General features: G+C 35.5%; 2 protein-coding genes across 4 annotated transcripts; one reads left to right on the forward strand and one right to left on the reverse strand.

Annotated features, from left to right (window-relative positions):
- Positions 1 to 2,397: 2,397 nt before the first annotated feature.
- On the reverse strand, positions 2,398 to 7,301 carry LOC132053273 (reticulon-like protein B16). 2 transcript variants are annotated; one of them, XM_059445231.1, is made up of 5 exons: positions 6,933 to 7,297; positions 5,809 to 5,989; positions 5,558 to 5,699; positions 4,825 to 4,894; positions 2,398 to 2,785 (listed from the first exon to the last, which is right to left on the reverse strand). In XM_059445231.1, exons 1-5 carry the CDS (start codon positions 7,081 to 7,083, stop codon positions 2,622 to 2,624), a joined length of 708 nt encoding a protein of 235 aa, XP_059301214.1. In that variant the 5' UTR covers positions 7,084 to 7,297; the 3' UTR covers positions 2,398 to 2,621. The 2 variants fall into 2 exon arrangements, with proteins under 2 accessions (XP_059301214.1, XP_059301223.1); XM_059445240.1 differs by lacking the exon at positions 2,398 to 2,785 and adding an exon at positions 3,707 to 3,820 and having other exon boundaries at positions 6,933 to 7,301.
- Positions 7,302 to 17,819: 10,518 nt separating this feature from the next.
- Positions 17,820 to 22,472, forward strand: LOC132053287 (UDP-xylose transporter 3-like). 2 transcript variants are annotated; one of them, XM_059445259.1, is made up of 8 exons: positions 17,820 to 18,078; positions 18,216 to 18,372; positions 19,735 to 19,919; positions 20,024 to 20,091; positions 20,531 to 20,663; positions 21,393 to 21,554; positions 21,647 to 21,916; positions 22,005 to 22,472. In XM_059445259.1, exons 2-8 carry the CDS (start codon positions 18,252 to 18,254, stop codon positions 22,119 to 22,121), a joined length of 1,056 nt encoding a protein of 351 aa, XP_059301242.1. In that variant the 5' UTR covers positions 17,820 to 18,078; positions 18,216 to 18,251; the 3' UTR covers positions 22,122 to 22,472. The 2 variants fall into 2 exon arrangements, with proteins under 2 accessions (XP_059301242.1, XP_059301234.1); XM_059445251.1 differs by having other exon boundaries at positions 17,821 to 18,112.
- The last annotated feature ends 351 nt before the right edge of the window (positions 22,473 to 22,823 follow it).

A 22,823-nucleotide genomic window follows, 5' to 3' on the forward strand; every position in this document is an offset into this window, starting at 1 on the left:
GACTAGAAGAAACTTCTGGGCCTTTTTAGAGACCAACAGGCCCATCAATTTCAGCCAAAGCAGTATCCAATGAACGAAGGACATATACATGAAAGGGGTCCTCATTTTTTAGGTCTTTTATTAGGTCCAGTAGATGTTTGTCAGACTCAATAACATTGAATTCTCTAGTATTTGCATCTTGGTAAAAAAAAAAAAACCATCAATTGTTAAAGAACCTAATTCTCTAGTATAATAAAGCAATTCCATTAGGGAATAGTAGTCTTTCTCGATATACCTGATGACTAGCACTAAAAAGGAATGGTAATTAGGGTCAGGATTTTCTACAAAGGTCCCACCGTAGTGAATGTGTGTAAATATGACCTCCTCCATGGTTAATTAGTAAGGTAAACCTGGAAAAAAAAATCACAAAATGATTTAATTTCAGCAAAATTACCAAAAAGGCACACTTTTAAGGCATATATATTTTACAGAAATGGGGCAGGGAATATTCTCAAACACATAACCCCAAATCTGGAAATTAAAAACCTAACTTTCTACAAATATAAGAACGGAAAGGAACGAAAGGGATGGAATATACTAACTTTCTAATCCCACTCACCACCAAGAAACGACTACTACACTACAAATATAGTAACGGAAAGGGACGGAACATTAAACAAACACCAAAAAAACTAAACTAATCTCAAAAAGTAAAACCCTAGCAAGCTTAAACAACCATTATGAACTCCATTAACAGCTAATCTAGAGAGATACAAAGGTTTAAGATACTTACACGTAAGATATTATTCCTCCAACACCTTTAATCGACGGTGATGCTCACCGTCATGATATCGCCGTGAGAGAGAGACGGGTCGGGGAGAGAGAAAAGAGTAAATTGGGAATTAGGTTAGTGGTAGGCCCATTTACTTTAGGAAACCGTTTTAAAAAAAAAAAAAAAAAAAAACACGTGGATTTTATTTTCCACGTGGGAGGCATTAAATAGAGCGAAAGTACACGTAAGCGGGGCATATATACACGCGCCCAGGTGTAATTAAAAAAAGGGCAAAAGGTGCTTATGTGGTACAAATTCAGAGTAGTTTAGGTACCCAATGGGTACAACCCTCGGTTTAGGTAGCCATGGGGAAAATGTGGTAAAGTTTAGGGGGCTATCTATGACTTTTGCCTATTATATACTAGAAAATTATGTCATTAAGTTGAATTCTACAAGGCCTAATACATAAACGGTCCATCAAATTTGGCCTCAGCTAGCAAGTATACTCTCTAACTTTGGGTGTGCACAAGTAGGCCCCTCAACTTGTATAAAGTTGACCACGCAAACACAAATGCTGACGTGGCTCATAAATTTTTGAGGTGTACTTTATACAAGTTGAGGTGTCTAAATAATCGTTTTGTAAGTTAAAGTTGTTCACCGACAAAGTGAGACAAGTCGAGGTGCCTACTTGTGCACACCCAAAATGGATAAGCATACTTGCCTCACCGGGCCAAATTTGAGGGCCTGTTTGGGTATTATGCCATTCTACAACTTGAAGATTGTGTCTTAAGTTTGAACTATGTAAACTTCAATTTGTACTCATGTAAGAACAATGTGACGGAGAAGGAGGAAGAGGACAAAAGCAGGCAATGCCCTTTTTTAAGAGTTGGTTAAACTGTAAATAACTGGTAAACCTTGATTGAATAATGGCTTTCCAGTTTATAAATACTTTTGGACCAAATTGTTTACTAGTATTATTTTTTTCCCTAATATCTTTTACAATAAACTCCCTCTGTTTCAATTTATGTAAACTTATTTCCTTTTTAGTCCGTGCTAAAATGAATGATCTCTTTCCTAATTTGGAAACAAATTCACTTTTTTTACGAAATGATTTACGCCCACACAAATATTCAACACTTATTTTGAACCACAAGTTTCAAAAAAAGTTTTCACTCTTTTCTTAGATGCCGCTATCAACAAAGTTCCGCTCACATAAATTGAAATGGAGGGAGTATTAAAAACTCTTCTTAAAACATACTCCACTCCTAATTATCTCTCGATTATGTTTTCGTCATTCATCTTTTTTATGTAAAAATACTTCAAATTTATTTTCTTAAAATAACTTTTAAGAGTAACAGGAAATCTTTTTGTTTCAGAAACATATATCTATGTTCGTTATATATGCGTGAGAGTTCGCTTTCTTCAGGACATCACAATTAGTTATTAGGCAAGACGTATTCTTTTGTTGAAATTTTCTAATCAAACTAACCTTTCCTTTATGCCGTAATATTGTCTTCTATCGTTTATATAATCTACAAATCAAATTAGTATCGCACTGTTGGCGTCTATTTCCCTGGAAGTTCTAAGTTCTGGGGAAGGAAGAACTCAGATATGTTAAAAAAAATTCAGCTGCTAATAGGACAGTGTTAGTCGTGACAGTTGCCATTTGTTATCTTGTTTCAGAAAATCCCAACTTCAAGCTTGGAAACATGAATGATTTCATGAGTAACCCTCATTCTATGGGAAAAGGAGAATCAAGATAGACTAACCAGAATGATGCAACATTGCGAGTTCCAGCTTATTCATTGACCAAAAAAAAAAAAGCAAACTAAGTTTTTTTTCTCATCAAAATCAATCATGCTACAAGATTTTATAGTTCTTTGTCTTTGGCTATACTACGGGGGAGCCTGCTAATGCTCCCATCCACTATTTTGTAGTGCCTTGAAAATTGCCTGTGGATCTTCCCAGCATATCTATCCACGTGGTCTTCAAATTTATTATACAAGGCAGGCACAGTAATGAATATAATTGTTCCTGAGAGGATTTGGGAAGGCAAAACCATAGACACTGCATCAGAATTGCAAACTGACCATGGTGTAGAAAAACACAGTTCAAAAATGCAAATTGTTGTTGAACTTTGAGAAATATGATGTGAAACAAACTAATGCAATGAAAACATTCTTTGCAGAAATGGGACCGACCAACAGATAGGACGCTTATTTTAGTGGTACTATATCATCTACATGGGGTCATCAGAATTGCTCACAGTGGATGAACAATAAGGATGTGATAATATCATCTGGATTGGATCTTCAGATTTTCTTACAGTGGGTCAACAAGTAAGGATGGGCATGAAACCAGTAAAAATAGCTGAATAGTGTAGTGAAATCATTCGACAAAGAAATGCATTGCTTTTTAAGCATATACAATTCCATTTCGTTACTTCTCACCCCATTTAAAGGATATTCAAAGGTTTCATAGGGAGGCAGATAAGTGCATAAAAAACTTCAAGATTTATTCGTGCAATCCTGAGATCATCTTAGCATTTAGCAACTATGATATAATCTAAGCCTCAACAGAAATCAAACTTATCTCTACCTTAAGATATCCGAACCAAGGTTTCTGCAAGTGGCCTAACAGTTCTGAATGCCTAATTGAACAACACATTCATAACTACGGGTTCCATTGACAACAATATTCTGAAAAGTTTCAGTAAAATCTATCATAACTAGCCTACGATCTGACCGTTTAATAGCAAATACTAAAGATATTTTCCCTAGTCTTTTTGATTAAGCACCGGGTGTCCGAGTCTCTTTGAGCCCCGACTAATCCCGGGGGTGCACAGGCCCTCGGCAAGGAGTTTCCCGCAAGTGCACCACGGGTAATTCAGGGTTTCCCCAGTCCGATGGCCCTCAGAAATTGTTTGCACCCAGCGGGTTTCGAACAGATATTTTCCCTAGTCTTTGCACATGTAGCACAAATTCACATGTCACTTCTTCTTGGGTTTTCCGCTCTGAGAATCTCCCTTTTACTGCTAGTCAAGTGAAAGAGCATACCTTCCCTGGAGCTCAACGAATCCAAAATGATAAGTATAAGAAAGCCGTATCCTCTTTATTCGATAAAGTTTTGCAGAATAGTTTTACCTAGAAAATTCTAATCCCCTTTCCATTTCATAGCCAATCATCCTGGTCCATCAATCTGACATTCCTCTTATAGAGTAGGACCATTAAATTTGTGTTACTTCTTCATATAGCATGCCGTTCTTTGGAAACAATGAGCCTAAATATCTTAATTCTCTACTTTTAGGCACCACAATTATCTCTGATCTCACCTCACCTTTATTTTTCTTATGGGAGCTACATTTACTACATATATTTCTGTCTTCTTTTTACTTGCCATAAAAATCATTACCCTCTATAGTGTATGAATTAAACTTTTGGTTGACTCCCTCATTAATTTTGTCAATTCATACAAAATCATCAACAAATAGCATGCAGCTTAAATCTTCATCCTCTTTTGAAAAAAAAAAAATACAATCTCAACTAAACTCCCTAACATAGGACCATGTTTATAAGAAGCACCTTTATATCTCCTCCAACTATTCTCAAACATGTAACCACTCCATACCTATCCATTACAGTATTCATAAGTTATATGTGGATTTTTTTTCCCAGATAGGTTACTTTTATATGTATACTTTGCTTCTCGGAGACCCACCAAAGAACTTTCTTACTCTAAATGAATATTCTGTGAAATCATTCTTCCTTTTGGTATAAATTTCTGTCAATCTTATACAGTAGATCCTCCGAAAACCAAATTTGTTCTTTGTCATCCTTGTAATGTCCCGAAGTTTGCTCTCTATCGCTCTTTTTCATAGTATAATAATTCATAAGTTTAGTACTACAAGCACAATTTTGATTCTCTATTTGTCCTTATAGTCATACAAGGAACCAAGGAAATTCAGCAAAGTACAGCAAGATATAAACAATAATAGCGTAGGTAAATTTATTGAACACATATATCGGTAAAGATTCATCAAGTTACACAAATAACGTAACGGAAAAGGCACATACCAATATATGCAAGTGTGAAGAAAGATATTACGCTTCCTATGACAGATAGAAGCCAGAGAATAATAACTACCTGCAAACATGACAAATTTGGCAAACTCAGCTCTCTGCGTTATCATTAGTCAAAATTATAACCCACACGTGTACCCTAAGAACAATGAAATACACACCATTAAGATATGATAAACGACAGAAAATAAGTTAAACCATCAGCTACCATGACTAAATCTAGTGGATAACAGTGTCATCATCAATTGCTAGTCAAGTGAATAATTTATTGAATGCAAACCAAAAAGGAGATGAAGCCAGTTGTGGGCATAAAGACACAAATTATGCTCCACAAATTTCCCCATCCTCAGGCAATACTTACTACTCACCATGATATGAATCAAACTACAAAATATTGAGATTCATTGTTGAAACAAAACAAATACATTACTGGTCATCTGCAACCGATCTCACAAAATTACTGGAGCATGATCCACTCTGTTATCTTGTAATTTAATACATTACAGAACAATAATAGCCCTTTCCCTTTCTCAGCATTCTTCCAGGTAAATTCTAGTTTTCTCTCTTGAGTTTCTGCACTTGCGCAAAACACTTAAATGCCCAATTGGGGGTTATTTCTTATTTATCATTGTCAGAGACACAATTTCCAGTGTTAATCATGCCCCTATGCTTTTTGCCCTTTTTATAAAAATAAAGAATCACATTCTTATGCTTAATGAGCACTAACCTTGAAGAAGAGTTTGAAATCTTTGCCAAGAGTGATATCATGAGCCATGAGAAGCATATAATTAATTTTGACCCGAAATGATGCTGCAGCATTATTAACCATTTCTTCTGACAAGACTAGTTCTGGTAATGCTGGGAGTTGTCTGTCGAAGATAGAAAAACAAATATTAGTTAAACTTCTCCACAGGAGAACAAAACACAGAAAGAGGCAACTATCAAAACATATCACTGAAATGAGTATGAGAATAATACTTCTTCCTGCAGGCGGCATAGTTCGCACGGAGAAAGAGCAGAACGATCAGAATCAGTAAAACATCAGATGAAACTGATAAGAAAGGTAACTCTGAATACTCAAAGATGAGCCATGCGACTGTAGCAGCAACTATTATGCCAAAAGACACACGCCTCCGCCTCCACAATATAACGTCAGCAGCTAATACCAAGTGAAACAACAAGTAAGTCTACAACAAAGTCATCAAATAACAAGAATGAAATTACAGAAGACTGGACTAAGGAAAATGTAAAACATTCAACAGCGGCACAGAGATAGCTACTGTAGTCAACGAGGAAGAAATGAAGCTAACACATATGCGGAGATTGTCATGAAACATAACTAAACCTTTGTCATGAAACATAACTAAACCTTCATTAGAGAGCCGTCCTTGATTTAGATAATGATTGAGTTTGACTAACCAAAATCTACTTTTAGAACACATCCCTCATACAAGGCAAGAGAGAAAATACTCGCGAAAAGTGATCCAACCAGTAATAAAGCTCTGATTGGAAGTTTGCTACACCGTCATGCATAAAATCAGAGAGTTCAACAGTAAAGCTGCAGGGCTATAGTGCCAGGATTTTCTAGCACTAGAATAAAAGAGATACTTAAATTTATAATTTTCATCATCGAAGATATGAATGTCTGTTACATCCATATGGTTTACATCGTTAGTACACAAAAAATTAACAATACAACTTAAGCTAAAATTCCAGACTTAGAAATTGGCGATTGGCTTTGGTTGATACATAAACGGGAGTATAAAAGAAATGTGAAATCTGCACATGTTAAAGATAAACATATACAGGCATGGCTTTTCAATTACATGCTTCCTGGTTTAAGTCCTCGGGATCAATAATTACACATATTATATTTGCTAACCTAACATACAATCACTAAACTTAAACTGAGAATTCCTATTTAATCAAAGTTATATGACAATATTTTTCTGAAAAGATAATCACACGCTAGGGACGAGTTGAGACATCTACATGAGTATTCTCAAAATTAGAGTGTTTAGTCGTCAGTTGAGGGCAAGTCAAATCACTGTGTAACTTGGCGTAATTCTCCAATTAATGAAAATAATAGTAACGGAATTTACCTTTACCGCCGCCCATCATCTGGTGGAAAGAGGTTTGACGGCCGAATAACTTGTAGGCAGAGCTCGCCGCCGTCGAAGTTGACGGAGCACAGGAAGCACCGTTATTACCTCTTCCATCTCCTATGTTGCAAAGATCATCCGAATGCTCCATTCTAAAAGCATCAGTACCATACGAAACCGTTAAAATAAACCCTCAAATTTGAAGTTTTAAAGAACAAAATTAGACAAATTCGTATATCTAATTTTTTTTCTTAGTAGGGTATGGTGCCTTTTGATTTAACCAATTATTATTTTTAAAATAACTGTAGTGGGGTTTGAATCTTCAATGAGCCAATCGGAGATTACAATGAGAAGAACGATCTCCCATGTGGGGGTAATTATGACGTGGACGCGGCGGCTTTAATCGTGCTATTTCTTTACGGCCATTAGTGTTTGTCTTTCACGCTCCGCGATTTTTTAATTAGTTGTAATTCATAATATAAATAGGGGAAAAGGGCCTGATTTACCCCTCTACTTTCAAAAAAGGTTATTTATTTACTTATATTTATCTTATCCAAAGCCATTTATACCACTACCCGAATTCGATAGTTGAAATATTTGCCCCTATTTTTAACGGAGGGGTAAATATGAACCTTTTCAAAGTAGAGGGTAAATCGAGCCCTAAAAATAAAACACCCTAAAGTTTCCAAACAAAACTTACTTGCAGATCTTTTCAACCCCATTTTAAAATGACTATCCGAACGTCTACATATCCGATGTATTGAGCCTACATTATTGTACTAAAAAAATATCGGGTTATATAAAATATTGACGTTTGGTCTTGACACACCACTAATCATTGGTCAAAGTATGAAAAAAAAACTAAATTTTTTCAACCAAAACTTATGCACCTTTTTCAACCCCATTAAAATGACGATCCGATATGCGAATCCTTGATGTATTGAGCCTACATTATTATGCTAAAAAAATATCGTGTTCTATATAAAATATTGGCGTTTAGTCTTCACACACCACTAATCATTGGTCAAAGTATGAATAAAAAACAAAAAATTGGCCAACTTTATTTTTTGCAACACTTAGTGTTATTTTCCATACTGACCAATGATTATGGTGTGTCAAGACTCCAAAACGTCAATATTTTATATAGAACCCATATTTTTTCTCCGTGCACAATAATGTAGTTCAATACATCAAGGATTCGTAGGCGTTCGATCATTATTTTTGGGTTGAAAATTTCTAAGTAAGTTTTGCTGAAAAATTTAGCTTTTTTTTTCATACTTTGACCAATGATTAGTGGTGTGAAACATTCGAAACGTCAATATTTTATATAGAACCGATATTTTTTCGCGTACAATAATGTAGCCAATACAATCAAGGATATGTAGGCGTCGGATACAGTCATTTTAGGGGTTGAAAGGTACTCCGAAGTAAGTTTTGTTTGGAAACTTTAGGTGTTTTATTTTTTAGGGCCCGATTTACCCTCTACTTGGAAAAGGTTCATATTTACCCTCCGTTAAAAAATAGGGGCAAATATTTCAACTATTGTAATTCAGTAGGGTATAAATGGCCTGATAGTATAACGAGGGTAAATATGAACCTTTTTTGAAAGTAGAGGGGTAAATCAGGCCCTTTTCCCTATAAATAGTGTGTTTTGGTATGGAATTTTTCTATGTTTGCTTGGTCAAAATGTCTTGTAAAATATTTTCTCTGGAAAAATCAGTTCCTTGAAAATGAGAAAAATGACAATGTAGGAAAAATAAGTTCCACAAGTAACATTGTAAGTTCATTGTCTCTTCCCCACCCAACTAACACCTCCAACACCTACCCCTGGACCTTTCCACACCCCGCCACCCCCAAACCCCCACTCCCCACCCCTTACACCACCCAAAACTACCCCCACCCCACCCCACCACTTAAACCACCCCTCCTACTCCTACCCCCCACTACCTCCCTCCCCAACCCTATAACCACCTACCCCACCCCTACGCCTATCACCACCTACCCCTACCTCTCACCTCCCTACTACACCCCCCCCCACCCACCATCTTTCAACTTTACAAAACTAAGCACTTTGTGAAAGTAGTAACTTTACAAAAGTAAGCGCTTTTTAAATATATTACTTGCGAAAAGTAGTTACTTTTAAAAAATAGTCGTTTTGCAAAAGTAGTCACTTAAGAAAATAGTCACTTTGTAAAGTAGTCACTTTCAGAAAATAGCCACTTTGTGAAAGTAGATACTTTTAAAAATAGTCACTTTTTGACAGTAGCCAATTTTCATAAATTGTCATTTTGTGAAAGTAGTTACTTTTAAAACTAACTACTTTGCAAAAGTAGCCAATTTTAAAATGGGAAAAGGGACAAATTTACCTTCCAAGTATGATTTATAGTTTAAATTTACCCTCCGTCAAAGTTTGGGATCAAATTTGCCCTCTCCGTTAAAATTTGAGATCAAATTTGCCCTCTCCATTAGAATACTTGATAAATTTACCTTTATATGGATGGAAGTCTGACTTAGACTCCACAACCAAAAAAAATTAACCACGTCGGATCCACATAGGCTCCATTAGACTCCCAATCCCAATTCTCTTTTGAAAATGCCCCTGCAGCATTTGTTTTGTCATAATGAAGGTTTCTTCATGAACTCTTCAGAGCATTTCTGAACAGAGGCAAACATTTTTTCTCAGAATACATTCCTAAACATATATCGAAAGTAAGATCAGACAAACTATGATCCTGCAAAAGTGATAGCAAGACAACAAAATAAATTTGTGCAGTTCAGCTTTGAAAATCCATTTTTAGTTCTCTCCAACGAAAATCCTTTTTTTTTTTTTGTTTAAATTTCCAGAAGGCATGCCTTCTAGATTTTTAATTAATCAGTAAAGTCTTCTACATCAGAAAATAAAGTATAAAACTTGAACCATCTTAATGATTGACTCACACAAGATAGTTTTACACTATGATAAAGAAAATAACTCCTATAGTTATATATCCTTCTAAGCATGCTGAATCTTCCTTGTTTTGATCCTCAATGATGGAATTTGTGACTTGTCCATGTTTATAATCTTCCTTCCCACGGATGGCAACTCCTAAAAACTGTGAAACTCTAGCAACTCATCATGTTGAAGAGCAGTGGTTGCCAAAAAATCTGTTAGTTGGTTGCCCTCTCTGAAAACATGCTTGATGTCCATGTTCAAGTGCCTCATTCTGTGCTGCATCATCTCTACCCTCTCCACTAGCTGCCAAGGTATTTTCCATACATCCTCAATAATGTTCTTCAATGCAGTGAATCGCCTTTTAACCTGAACATGCGGCAGATTGTTATAGTAGCAATAATGAATAGCCTCCTCTATTGTTGCTGTCTCAGCTTCCATATTTGTAGTTGTGCTTAGTTTCTTGGCCTGTGCATACACAAGATCCACTCTATTATCTCTGATGCAAAATGCATATGAACTAAGTCCTGGATTCCCTTGAGAAGCTCCATCAGTATTACACTTGAAGCCATGTTGTGGCAGTTCCCATTCAACCTTATGAACATGGAGCCTTGGCTTATATTGTGTGAGCATCTCCACTATAAAAGGCCAGTCTGGTGGAAGTCTCCTCATCCATGGACATTTCACTTGAACCAGCTAATAGATGGTCTGCTGAACTTGATATACCATTCTGCTATATGTAGTATTTCTGCCATACTTGATAGAATTTCTCCTTTTCCATATTTCCCATAATAAGATAGCAGGAATGGCTTGAAAGATGGCTTGCAACTTGTGTGATGTAAGAGATGTCCACCAAAGTGTAATAACTTGCTGCAGTTGCAGCCCTTCTATTACACCTTGGAAATTTTGTGTCGCTTACATTAGAAATATGCTAACGTAAGCCTAAAGTGGACATGAAGTCCTTGTAAGGTTAAGAAGAGTACTTCATAATCTAAGTGTATGCCTTAAGGTTTCAGAGTTAGATGAGGCAATGGAAGCAAGTTCGTCGGAGAGAGTTGATGTCGAATCATGTTTGGAGAGATTCCATAGCATTTGATTTACACATTGCCTAGAATCACTTTGAGGGAGAGATATAAGGCCCCTTAGATGGTTAATAAAGTTCTATACAAGTGCCAAGAAGGTTCCATCAGGATTGGAGGTCAAGCAAATCGAAAAGATTGCGATTTCGCGAAATCGGGGAAAAGTAGGGTAGTGTGCGGTCACACATTGAGTGTGCGGGCCAATCCTTATGGAACCGCACACTGCTCGCACACTGCCCTTTTGGGCATACTCACTGGCCATCACCACCCCTAAGTGGTGGGGAGAGTGTGCAGCCGCACAGGTCGCATACTCTCTGTAAAGTGAGTCGGGGTGTGATTTGGCCACCTTTTTAAGTCCCAAGCAACCCCAAATTCATTTCCACCTTTCCACACTTATTTTCCTACCTTTCTAGAGGCTTCCTAAGAGTTCTTGAAGGTTCCCAATCACTCCACACCTTTCCATATCATCCAAGGAGAGAATCAACATCAAAACTCAAAGGTAATCCAAGGAAGGTGATTAATCTTGTTTTTATTCAAAGTTGTGGTGAGCTTGATCTTGGAGGATGTTGAGTGAGGTAAAGTTCTTTGATTGCAAGGTATGTTTACCATCTTATTCTTATGGTTGAGTTGATATAAAGATTTAGTACCTCATAGAAAGGAAAAGAATTAAAGTGGAGAAGCCATGGATGGTGTAATGAAGAAGATGACTATGAGTGAACTTAAAAAGGGGATTTTGGCTAAATTTGGGATTATATTGAATGTAACTCTTTGATTGTGATATTATGGATGTTGCTATTATTGTTTGGGAGTTGTTTTTTCATATGGTGGAAGTTGATGAAATAGGGGAAGTGTTGCCCAAATTTCGTTAACTCGTTAATTATGCTAGTTTGAGCTTAAGAGTGTTTCTTTAAAACTTAACCTTAGTATGATCCTCTTAAATGTAGACTTTGCGAATTGGAAGGAGAACATTAAATGATTAAGGAGACGTTAAGGTATGTTAAGGCTATCCTTTCCTTCATTTTTGGCATGATCTTATGATATGATCAAACAAGCGAGCAACGAGATTCCATATTACTCTACTCTTAGAAGCATTAGGAGTACTTCAGTCTTTGGTGTTCCTATGCCCGTTTATGATTGTTCCTTCTATTCATGGGTCTTGATATTTCTTATATTAATGATGTTAGCTAAAAGGATGTTCATAGGAGATAGTACGACCTTATGTCACTCCGAAAGTTCTATGTATTCAGTTATTCATGCATTGCATTCATATATTCATATGCATATGGACCCGTGACCAAAAGGCGTTATATACGCGTATGTTATATGTATATGGGGAAAGGGATAGGCGTTATATACGCATTACCACCTGATCAGCTGATGCACCATGATGATGATATATGGATCGGGTTGCACGTTCCGCAACAATATATATGATGATGATGATGGTCGCAGAGAGGCCGATGGGATATAAGATAATGGATCGGGCTAAACGCTCCTCAGCGCTATGACCTATGTATATTCATGAACATGATTATTATTGAGAGTATGCATATTATACGTCCACAGAGGCATGGATAGTATATAGATTTATGCAAATATTATCAGATTCTCAGTCATACAGATGCATTCAGACAGTCAGTTTGGCTTTTGAGTTCCAGATTTCATTCACGATTCTTATGTTAATGTTACTCTTATGCCTTACATACTCAGTACATTATCCGTACTGACTCCCCTATTACTCGGGGGGCTGCGTTCATGCCCGCAGCTCGCACGTGACGGGCGGTCCACTTAGTAGTACCTACCTGTACCGTGGTCAGTGCTCTCCACTTGATCCGGAGCTGTAGTCTATTTTGGTATGCTATTCTTTTGAGATGTGTATATATATATGGTCCGCCTGTACAAGAAGCAAACTGTTTCCAAAGCTTAAAAACTGTTGGAGATGTTAGAAATAAATGAGACATGGTCTCTTGCTTATATTCCTCACAACACCAGCATATTGATACAAGACTGATATGCATCCTCTTAAGATTGTCATCAGTAGCAATTCTCCTTTTCCACAGTCTTCACAAGAAGAAGCTGATCTTTATTGGCATGCCTTTCAACCATATAAACTTATACACTGATCTAGTTTCTTGTTTTTTCCTTACCTCTTCCCATGCACTCTTAACAGAGAATTAACCACTGTTTTCCCCCATCCACCAAAGCCTTATCATTATCGGCCTCCACCGCTGAGAGACTGATATTTTCCACAATGTATTCCACTGTTTCACTTGACAAAACTGAAGTTAATTTATGCTGATCACATTCTCCATTCAAGATATATTCCTTAACTTCAGTCTTATCTTCCAATTTGTGCTCATTATCCACAAAAAACAATGCCCCTTTGTTTTGTTCAACGAAAAACCATTTTCAGTTCTCTTGAATAGTTTTTGAGAGGTTCTGATAAGGAGGCGACAACAATGAGTTAAGTTAGCTCTGTCGAAGTTCACCTAAGATAGATATCATGTTCAAGAAAGCTTTACTGGTCAGATAAATTCTATGTTTCTAGAGAGAACAATGAATCCTTGGTCATATTAAACATTTGTTGTTGCTGCTGCAGAAATTTTCTTAAATGCCTCCTATTTTATCACATGCATTACGTGTGTACCTCGATGTGATTAAAACTTTGGCTTTTCACATTACTACATGGTGCCTTAGTGTCAGCAATAGTCTAGACGGGTTAAGAAAATTAGGATTGGGAAACGGGTTAAAAAGATAATTGAGTTTGGGAGTCTACGTGGAGCCTATGTGGATCCAACGTGGCTTATTTTTTTTGTGTTGTAGAGTCCAAGTCATACTTACATCCATATAAAGGCAAATTTATCAAGTATCCTAACGGGGAGAGCAAATTTGATCTCAAACTTTGACGGAGAGGACAAATTTGATCTCAAACTTTGATGGAGGGCAAATTTAAACTATAAACCATACTTGAAGGGTAAATTTGACCCTTTTCCCTTTTAACATAGTATCCTTATGAAAGTACTGAAATAAGCATTTTTGCAATGTGCTCTTTCTAAGATAGTGGCCACTTTTGTAAAGTAGCCGTTTTTTAAAAGTGACATAAAAATGGATACTTTTGTAAAGTGATCATTTTTAAAAAAATGAGAAAAAAGTTGTTATCTTTGCAATTGCATTTTCGTTTTGCAATAAATATATTTTTGCAAAAATAACCATTTTTAGGTCACTTTTAAAAAAATGGCCAATTTACAAAAATAGCCATTTTCATGTCACTTTTAAAAAATGGCTAGTTTACAAACATAGTCACTTTTTTGGGTTGTCTTTCAAAGTGCAAAGTAGTCATTTTTTTGGTTGTCTTAGAAAAAGGCCACTTGCAAAGGTATGCACATATTTGGTTATCTTATAAAAATAGTCACTTTGTGAAAGTAGCATCTTTTTCAAAATATGGGATAGACGTAGTAGGGAAGATTGGAAATGGGGGAGGGGTATAGGAGGTGAGAGGTAGTGAGTTGGGGGTTGGAAGTGCGTGTGGTTAGAGGGTTAATTGGTATTTCCGTCAAACCAAATACTAGAAAATGTTTTCCACATCCAACTAAACACAAGAAAATAAGTAGGAAAATCACTTGTTTTCCAAGAAATCATTTTCCATCATACCAAACACACCCAAAGTATAAATAATTTCAAAATTTATACCCGCATTTGTTATGAATCCAAATTGCATTACAAAAATTACTTTTATATCGAAAATAACTAAAATCAATTATATATTACTTCCGTTGTCTGAGTTTATGATGCACCTTTCGTTTCAGAGAGTTAATTTGACTAAACTTTAAAGTTAAATTGGATTAGATCACTTAATATCATGTGGGGGTAATTATGACGTGGACGCAGTTTTGATTAAGCTATATCTTCACGCGCCAATGGTGATTGTCTTTCACATTCCACCATCCTTCAATATTTTCGAGCTCACGGAATTAGTTATGCAAGATCTAATTATTCATATATTTTCTCCGTCCAAATTTATGTGGCACCATTTGAGTAAATACGGAGTTTAAAAAATAAAGAAACACTTTAAAAGTTTATCGTCCAAAATAACTTTAGATATTTGTGTGACTTTAAATCATCTCATTAAAGATAAAGATACATTAAAGTTTAATTATTTCTAAGTATAAAAATGTGACATTCTTTAAGACAAACTAAAAAGGAAAGTGTGCCACATATTAGGACAGAGGGAGTAATAGTTACTTCATCGCACTTTATAAAATAATTTATAAATAATCATAATTTATACACACCGTAGTTATGCCAAAAAGAAAAACATGAACCAAATATTGTATTAGTAAGGTTACTTTGCTGTTACCATTATAAGAAAAAAAATTGTATTAAATTTTTTTTTTATTTAGAAAATAACAAAGACCAATTAAACATTATGTAATATATGCTAGATTCTATGTAAAAAGAAAAAAATTCTCCCTTTTTATTATTAAATGACATATAATATAAAATTATGCTAATTTTAGTTACAAGTATAACTCTCACCAACGAAACAAGCCCTCGTTGTCTTTATTTTTTTTATTTTTTGCTCAACCACTCCGCGTTCAAATGGGGAAAAGAAGAAAACAAAAACGCATCCCACGTTCGTCAGCGCTGGATATGCGATAAAAATAACACAGCTGCTCCTTTAAGTTAATGAGTTCACTTGCTTAAGTCCTTTTCATTAAGTAGCCCTTTTAGTTTGTAATTTAGGGTCATTGGTCCCCTAGCGAAAGGTGTTTCACCAACCAGTCAACCACACCAGAAAGAGAAAAGTAACAAAAATTAAGATTACATTGATCACAACATGTCCCCCCAATTATACCATTAAGGACCAAATTTATTAATCATAAGTGTTGTTTGTGCTTCTAACCTACACTGGAAGTAGAAGTATGTTCTGGAAAGAAGTTTTCTCCATTTATTCTTCAAATACTACTAATAAGTGTTTGACACTTAAAATATTTCAAACTTTTACAGACAAATTTCGTTAAAGTTATGTTTCTACTTTAGTATAGAATGTGAAACTCGCCATTTTTTTTGTATAAAAGTTTTAAAGATGCAAAAGTTGCAAACTCAAATATAATGATATGTATGATTTGGAATTTCATCCCATGATTTGAAAAAATAAGATGAAATCGCATATCCAAATACTAATTTTATCTCATGATTTCAAATTGCATGTCCAAACGCATGCAAAGTTAAGTGTACTTGCTCACTTTAACTCATCATTGGAACGAAATGATTCAATTGAGTCAAACAGTAGATATCGAGCATAAGGCTAGGGGTGGAACCCTATTACCTATTATAAGTAGGAGTATCTTTTTCTTACAATTAACAAATGAATAGAATAAACGGAAAAGACTCAAATATGCCATCGAACTATTAGAAATAGCTCATTTATGCCACTCGTCAATAGTTTGACACCTATTATAAGTAGGAGTATCTTTTTCTTACAATTAACAAATGAATAGAATAAACGGAAAAGGCTCAAATATGCCATCGAACTATTAGAAATAGCTCATTTATGCCACTCGTCAATAGTTTGACTCATTTATGCCATCGAATTATAGAAAATGGCTCATTTATGCCATCGAACTATAGGAAATGGCTCATTTATGTCACTCATCAATAGTTTGACTCATTTATGCCATTACTCGTTACCAAAATGACTCATCCATGCCATTTTTCATTAACGCCGGTTTTATAATACAAGATATGACACGTGGCCTCCAATTAGAGGTCTACGTCGTTTAATTAAACCAGCCCAATTTTAAATATCAAATTAAGAAAAAATCCGACCCATACACCCTGACCACCCATAACCATAATCTAGTTGGAGGCCACGTGTCATAGATGGTATTGTAAAATTGGTTTCAATGAAATATAACATGGATGAGTCATTTTGGTAACAGATGATGACATAAATGAGTCAAACTATTGATAAGTGGCATAAATGAGCCATTTCCTATAGTTCGATGGCATAAATGAGCCAAACTATTGATGAGTGGCGTAAATAAGCCATTTCTAATAGTTCGATGACATATTTGAGCCTTTTCCGTAGGATAAATTGAAAGGACAAAATCTTGAGAAATCAACCTTTAATTGATCTTAAAATAACAGAAAACTTACCATCAAGTTGTAATCTTCGTGTTGTAATCGATGTAACTTGCTTTTTACACTCTGCGAATTAAATTTCGAGAAATAAAAAAAAACTCTCTTTCGATTTGTGTATGAGTTAACATAGCATTTGTTGCACTAGTGCGAGGACAAAATATGCTTCCTACGGATGTTCTTTTCAATAGCAAAGAAAAAATTGAAATTCCTTTTTCTTTGCTAGTTAAAATAATATCACGTAAGATTTAATAATACAATACACGATTATTGAAAGTAAAAGAATAGTGGGGAGCCTAGATTCATATTTTTAATTTCTCGTGTTTTAAGGTCGTGCATGATAATTGACTCTGTTTTATCAAGAGAGATATCTTTCATTTAATTTATATTATGATTTATGTTTCATTAATTATAAATGACCAAGAGAAACATTACATATTATGTGATTACACGAAGATGATTGATGAATATACTAAGAAAATAAAGTGTATACTTGGATATATTTTATGATCAGCATAATATTTGAAAAACAAATTTATTCTAACATAATAATAATAAGGAATAAATTAGTCATTCTTTCTGTGATTTCCTTAACTGGAAAGACCACATCACATGTAGGACCAAATTAAAAGTAGCTTGAAACTCCAAATTTGGACTCTATAAGTTCATTGTCAAACTATAAGGACCAATCCAAACTAACCTTTAAAAGTAAGGGACTAATTTGGATATTTCTTGTTGAGGATGCAAGCACGTCCCTTCCATCACACTCCCCTTCTCAGATTTTGACTGAGATTTGCAAATACATAATTACTACATTTCCCTGTATTAGAAAAATCATCAAACTCAGTTTTTACACGGTTTTGGTGACAGAAACCACCAAACTGTAGTTGCAACTCACTAAGCTTAACTCCCCAACTTATTTTGCCCTAAAATTTAAGTCCAATTTTTTTCTCAAAATAGAGGCTGGATCTGTAAAATGGTAGCGTGAAGAATTTAGGTGTGGATCAAATTAACTGCTATTTCTTTCAGATGTGAGATTTTTGTACACTCTAGTTTTGGTGATTATTTCATTTGATTATTATTACTGTGGAATGTTGAGGTTATTTTTATTTGTTTGTTTGTTGTTGGATCTAGATAAAGAAAAGGGAGCAAGGAGGTATAGCTGTAAAGATGAGTGAGAACAAGAGTTTTCAGCTAGGGACAATTGGAGCTTTGTCTCTATCAGTTGTTTCGTCAGTATCCATTGTCATTTGTAATAAAGCCCTTATGAGCTCTTTAGGTTTCCGTTTTGGTGAGTTCAAATTTCGTTTCTTTTTTTGCTTACTATATAGGTCAGCATTTCCCAGATGCTCATCATATTGAATTAGAAAAGAGCTAAGGTCAAAAACACACGTGAACTATCACCAACTATTTATAAAAACACGCTGAACGATCACTTTTTTCATGAGTTTCCTAACCTGAACTATCAGGTGTCTTTGAGTTTTCTACCTGAACTGTCACCAACTATTAATAAAAACACACCTTAGCTATCAGTTGTTCTCTTTTCCTACCTCAACTATTCGAGTAGGAAAAGGGAACAACTGATAGTTGAGATGTGTGTTTTGATAAATAGTTGGTGATAGTTCAGGTAGGAAACTCACAAAAGAGCGATAGATCAGGTGTGTTTTTTATCATTAACTCAATATAAAATCGAAATTTGAATGATTGTTTAATGCTTTTGTGCTATAAGTTGGCTTCCTTACTGATTTCAAATCATTGTTTAAATTTGATAACATATCTATGCTAGACTATATATTCTCCAATCTAGAGTTCATAATTTGCTGGACTTTGGAGGCATGCTGAAGTTGGATATGCTTATGTTTTGTGTTGATAACACAAAAAGTTATCCTGCCGTACCAATTATCGATGGGTGAAAACTAGCTCCCGTTTGGCCATAGATTTTGAAGTTGAAACTTGAAAATTTAAGATTTTGAAGGTTTGATTTTCGGAATTTGAAGTTGCGTTTGGGCATACATTTTACTTGGAAAATATTTGAAGTTTTGTGAGTAAAAGTGAAATTTCTCCCAAAAACTGGCTGTGGAAGTTGGAAATATTTTGAAGATAAAGTTTCAAAATCTGATCAAAATGGCCAAACAGATATTTGAAGATAAATTTTCAAAATCTGATCCAAAATCTATGGCCAAATGCTAGATTTTGCATCAGATTTTGAAAATTTGTCTATGCTAGACAAAAATTCTCCAATCCAAAGTTCATAATTTGCTGGAATTTGGATATGCTTCTATTTTGTTTCCACGGAATTTACTCGTTTCTGGTTCTGATAACATAAAACGTTATCTTGCCCTACCAATTATTGATGGGTGAAAACTAAGTTAGTCCTCTCTCTTGAAAACTAAGTTAGATCTCTCTCTATAGAAGTGTCTGTCAGTAAATCTGAGGTTAGATTCTTAGTTAATAGTTAGGACCTATGTTTAGATAGTTTTGAACTTGTAAACTGCAGTGAATAATACTTTGTAGTTTGTAGCTTGCATAATTCATTCTTAAACTACTTATGAATCAAGATCTACTGTTATTACCTAGATTTTCAGGTTGGCTTTAATTGCTGTTACAAGTTCCAAGATAGATTAGAAATGATATAAATTTTGTTTTATGGCAGCTACAACTTTGACGAGCTGGCATTTACTGGTCACTTTTTGCTCCCTCCATGTGGCGCTATGGATGAAGCTATTCGAACACAAACCTTTTGATCCAAGAACTGTAGTTGGATTTGGTATTCTGAATGGAATTTCAATTGGGTTGCTGAACCTTAGCCTTGGTTTTAATTCTGTTGGTTTTTATCAGGTACATTCTTTTGCCTTCATCTTCCTTCTTCTTTATTTCAGATAATATGTCCATTCTGCATAACGAAATTCCTGATTTGCACGCTTTATTGCTAAATTTGTTAGATGACGAAGCTTGCAATCATCCCATGCACTGTACTATTGGAGACACTTTTCCTCAGCAAGAAATTCAGGTTAGTTTATCATTTTTGTTGGGTTAATCGATGTTTTGATTGATGCTTTTTCTATATCTTTGAGTTGCTACATTTTCCTCTGCACTGCAACATTGACTAAAAGATGAACTGGATAACTCCTAAAGTTGCATAAGCTGCCAAGACAAGTGAATTCACTGGTGAACCATGCGTGATGATTCTGGTACTGTTAAATTAGATTATTACAACCAAACTGATTCTTAGCCAAACCTATAAAGAGTGTCATGTTTCCCTGAACAATCAACTGGTTATTTTAAGGCGTTCTGAGGGAGGGAAATTTAGCTTCTACTGATGGTTTTGTTATATTGGCAGTAATGGATTTTGCTTTTAGTTATGGAACTGTCTGCTATACTTGCTTCTCATAAGATTCTTCATCTTCTCTATTTGAGATTTTACTTGAAATTTCCTCTTTTTGTTACAGTCGGAGCATTCAACTCTCTCTTTGCGTCCTCCTTTTGGGTGTTGGAATTGCAACTGTTACTGATCTACAGCTGAACTTCTTGGGCTCTATCTTGTCACTCCTTGCAGTTCTTACGACTTGTGTTGCTCAAATTGTATCCTTCTTTAGTAGCTGGCTTCTCATTTTCATTGTTTACACTCCTTTTTCACATTTTAAGCTGCATAAGGGTTATATATGGAAATTTCTGGGTAATAGAATGCCTTTGGCTTAACTGCAAAGTAGTGAGGGATGCATTCTTCATGCTATAAGTTTTCATATTTAGCTTCTAATATGGAGATGCAAAATCTTTATGCTATCTATGCAAGAACCTTGAACTTATAACTTGCTTTGTTACATATATTTAAATGACCATAAACTTCATCTCCTATAGGTTTTAAACTTTACTTTATCTCGAATTCAATGTCATAAAGCTGCTTGAGCGCTACCGAGCAAGTCCATGGTATGAGACATCAATAGCTGATAGAAACATGCAATTTTTTATTCTTGCTGTCTTTTTGGAGTTGCGTCTCCTTAATTTTGTTTTTTTGAAATGGTAAGCAAGGATATTATTTATATAAACAGCAAAACACTATGATGGGCTTTGTGGATACAAAGTTAGGGGAATCCCTATGCAAAAGCAGAAACAGAGATTCTTGTCTATATCATAGATCTATTCCTGTAGAGTTGATGATCGTCTCAACTCTCAACAATTTATGGCTTTTCACCTGTGTTATTCGTAAAGTTTGTGGAGTAGTTCTCTTAGAAAGCTAGGTCTCTTAGGACATATATACGTCGTGGTCAATGCCCCTTTTCTTCAAGTTTGTTCTTAATTAGCTTCTCTCAGATGACCAATACCATCCAGAAGAAGTTCAAGGTCTCTTCAACACAACTGTTGTATCAATCTTGTCCTTACCAAGCGATGACTTTGTTCATCTCTGGTCCGTTTCTGGATAAGTTCTTGACTCAGCAAAATGTATTTGCCTTCAGATACACACCACAAGTGCTGGTAAACATTATAAACCCTTCTTGGACAATGTGTTTACTACTATTGTAGTTAGATGGGTATGGTTCCAAACCTAATTCAGTTTGTAAGTGCAGGTGTTCATTGGCATGTCCTGCTTGATCTCAGTCTCTGTTAACTTTAGCACATTCCTTGTGATTGGAAAGACATCCCCTGTCACCTACCAAGTCCTTGGCCATCTTAAAACCTGTCTAGTATTAGCTTTTGGGTATATCTTACTTCATGACCCATTCAACTGGAGGAATATTCTTGGGATCTTCGTTGCTATGATGGGGATGGTTCTTTATTCATATTATTGCACCCGTGAAGGTCAGAAAAAAGCAGCCGAAGCATCAGTACAACTTCAGGTAAAACATGATATTTTTGTTCTATCAAATGCATTTCAGCTCATTGTATAAAACAGTACTTGACTAGTCATGCAACTATTAAATACAGACAAAGGAAGATGAATCTGATCCTCTAATTGGCATGGAGAAAGGAGCTGGTGCAATTAATGATGTAGATCTACCAATATCCCCAATCCGGAAAGCAGACAAGGATTTGCGTGCTTGAAGACTACTACGGTTGACAGTGGTTTATTTAGCATTACAAGATGCATCAATTAAACTATGATGAAATTGAAAATTCACCATGGGACTAGTGCAATTGCAACAATACTTCCTCTGCTTCAAAATCATATGAGTAACAAAGAACGCGTTCATTTCCATTTTGATTGCTGTTTGATGTGTAGATTTGAGATGTCAGACTACTCCGTTGTAAGCAATGCATGTACTTCCCAGATTTCTTGTATAATTAGAATATCTGAGGCATAGTAAAAATGATTTGATCAGAATCTATTTGAGTTTTAGCTGAATAATGTTATATATGGGCAGTATATATCTTATTCGAAGCAGCTTTTCCGCAGTCAGCATTCTTTCACTGTTTCACATTTTACGTTTCTTATTTTATCCAGCTATATCATTACTGTGCGCAACTTGACTTTTTAGTTTGAGAAACGTTGGATAGGTCACAAATTTGAACTATGCCACCGATTGTAGAGTGGTATTTAAGTGGGGGCAGTATAAACGGGTGAACCCTGATTTGCGAATTCGTGAGCATAATTAGGGTTGGGCCAGCGAACATGCAAGGAACGAAAATATAAATCCTAGTACCCGCTGGTTCCCAACCTAGGATGGGGTGATTGTCGTGTAGAGGATTAGATAAAAAGGAGAAGTGAAAACAGCAGTTGAGCTGTGAAAACTGTCTAAGCACAGG

This window comes from Lycium ferocissimum, chromosome 1 (assembly GCF_029784015.1).
Source record: "Lycium ferocissimum isolate CSIRO_LF1 chromosome 1, AGI_CSIRO_Lferr_CH_V1, whole genome shotgun sequence".
In the NCBI taxonomy this organism is placed as follows: domain Eukaryota; kingdom Viridiplantae; phylum Streptophyta; class Magnoliopsida; order Solanales; family Solanaceae; genus Lycium; species Lycium ferocissimum.

Bases quoted from the DNA above. Each gene is read 5' to 3' on its own strand.
- LOC132053273 (XM_059445231.1), bottom strand. From the start codon at position 7,083: ATGGAGCATTCGGATGATCTTTGCAACATAGGAGATGGAAGAGGTAAT. The intron at 5,700-5,808 runs GTATTATTCTCA...TATCTTCGACAG, and splicing joins TATGCCGCCTGCAGGAAGAA to ACAACTCCCAGCATTACCAG. The intron at 2,786-4,824 runs GTATGTGCCTTT...AAATCCTCTCAG, and splicing joins CTTCACACTTGCATATATTG to GAACAATTATATTCATTACT.
- LOC132053287 (XM_059445259.1), top strand. From the start codon at position 18,252: ATGAGTGAGAACAAGAGTTTTCAGCTAGGGACAATTGGAGCTTTGTCT. The intron at 20,092-20,530 runs GTTAGTTTATCA...TTTTTGTTACAG, and splicing joins TTCCTCAGCAAGAAATTCAG to TCGGAGCATTCAACTCTCTC. The intron at 20,664-21,392 runs GTATCCTTCTTT...AGCTTCTCTCAG, and splicing joins CGACTTGTGTTGCTCAAATT to ATGACCAATACCATCCAGAA.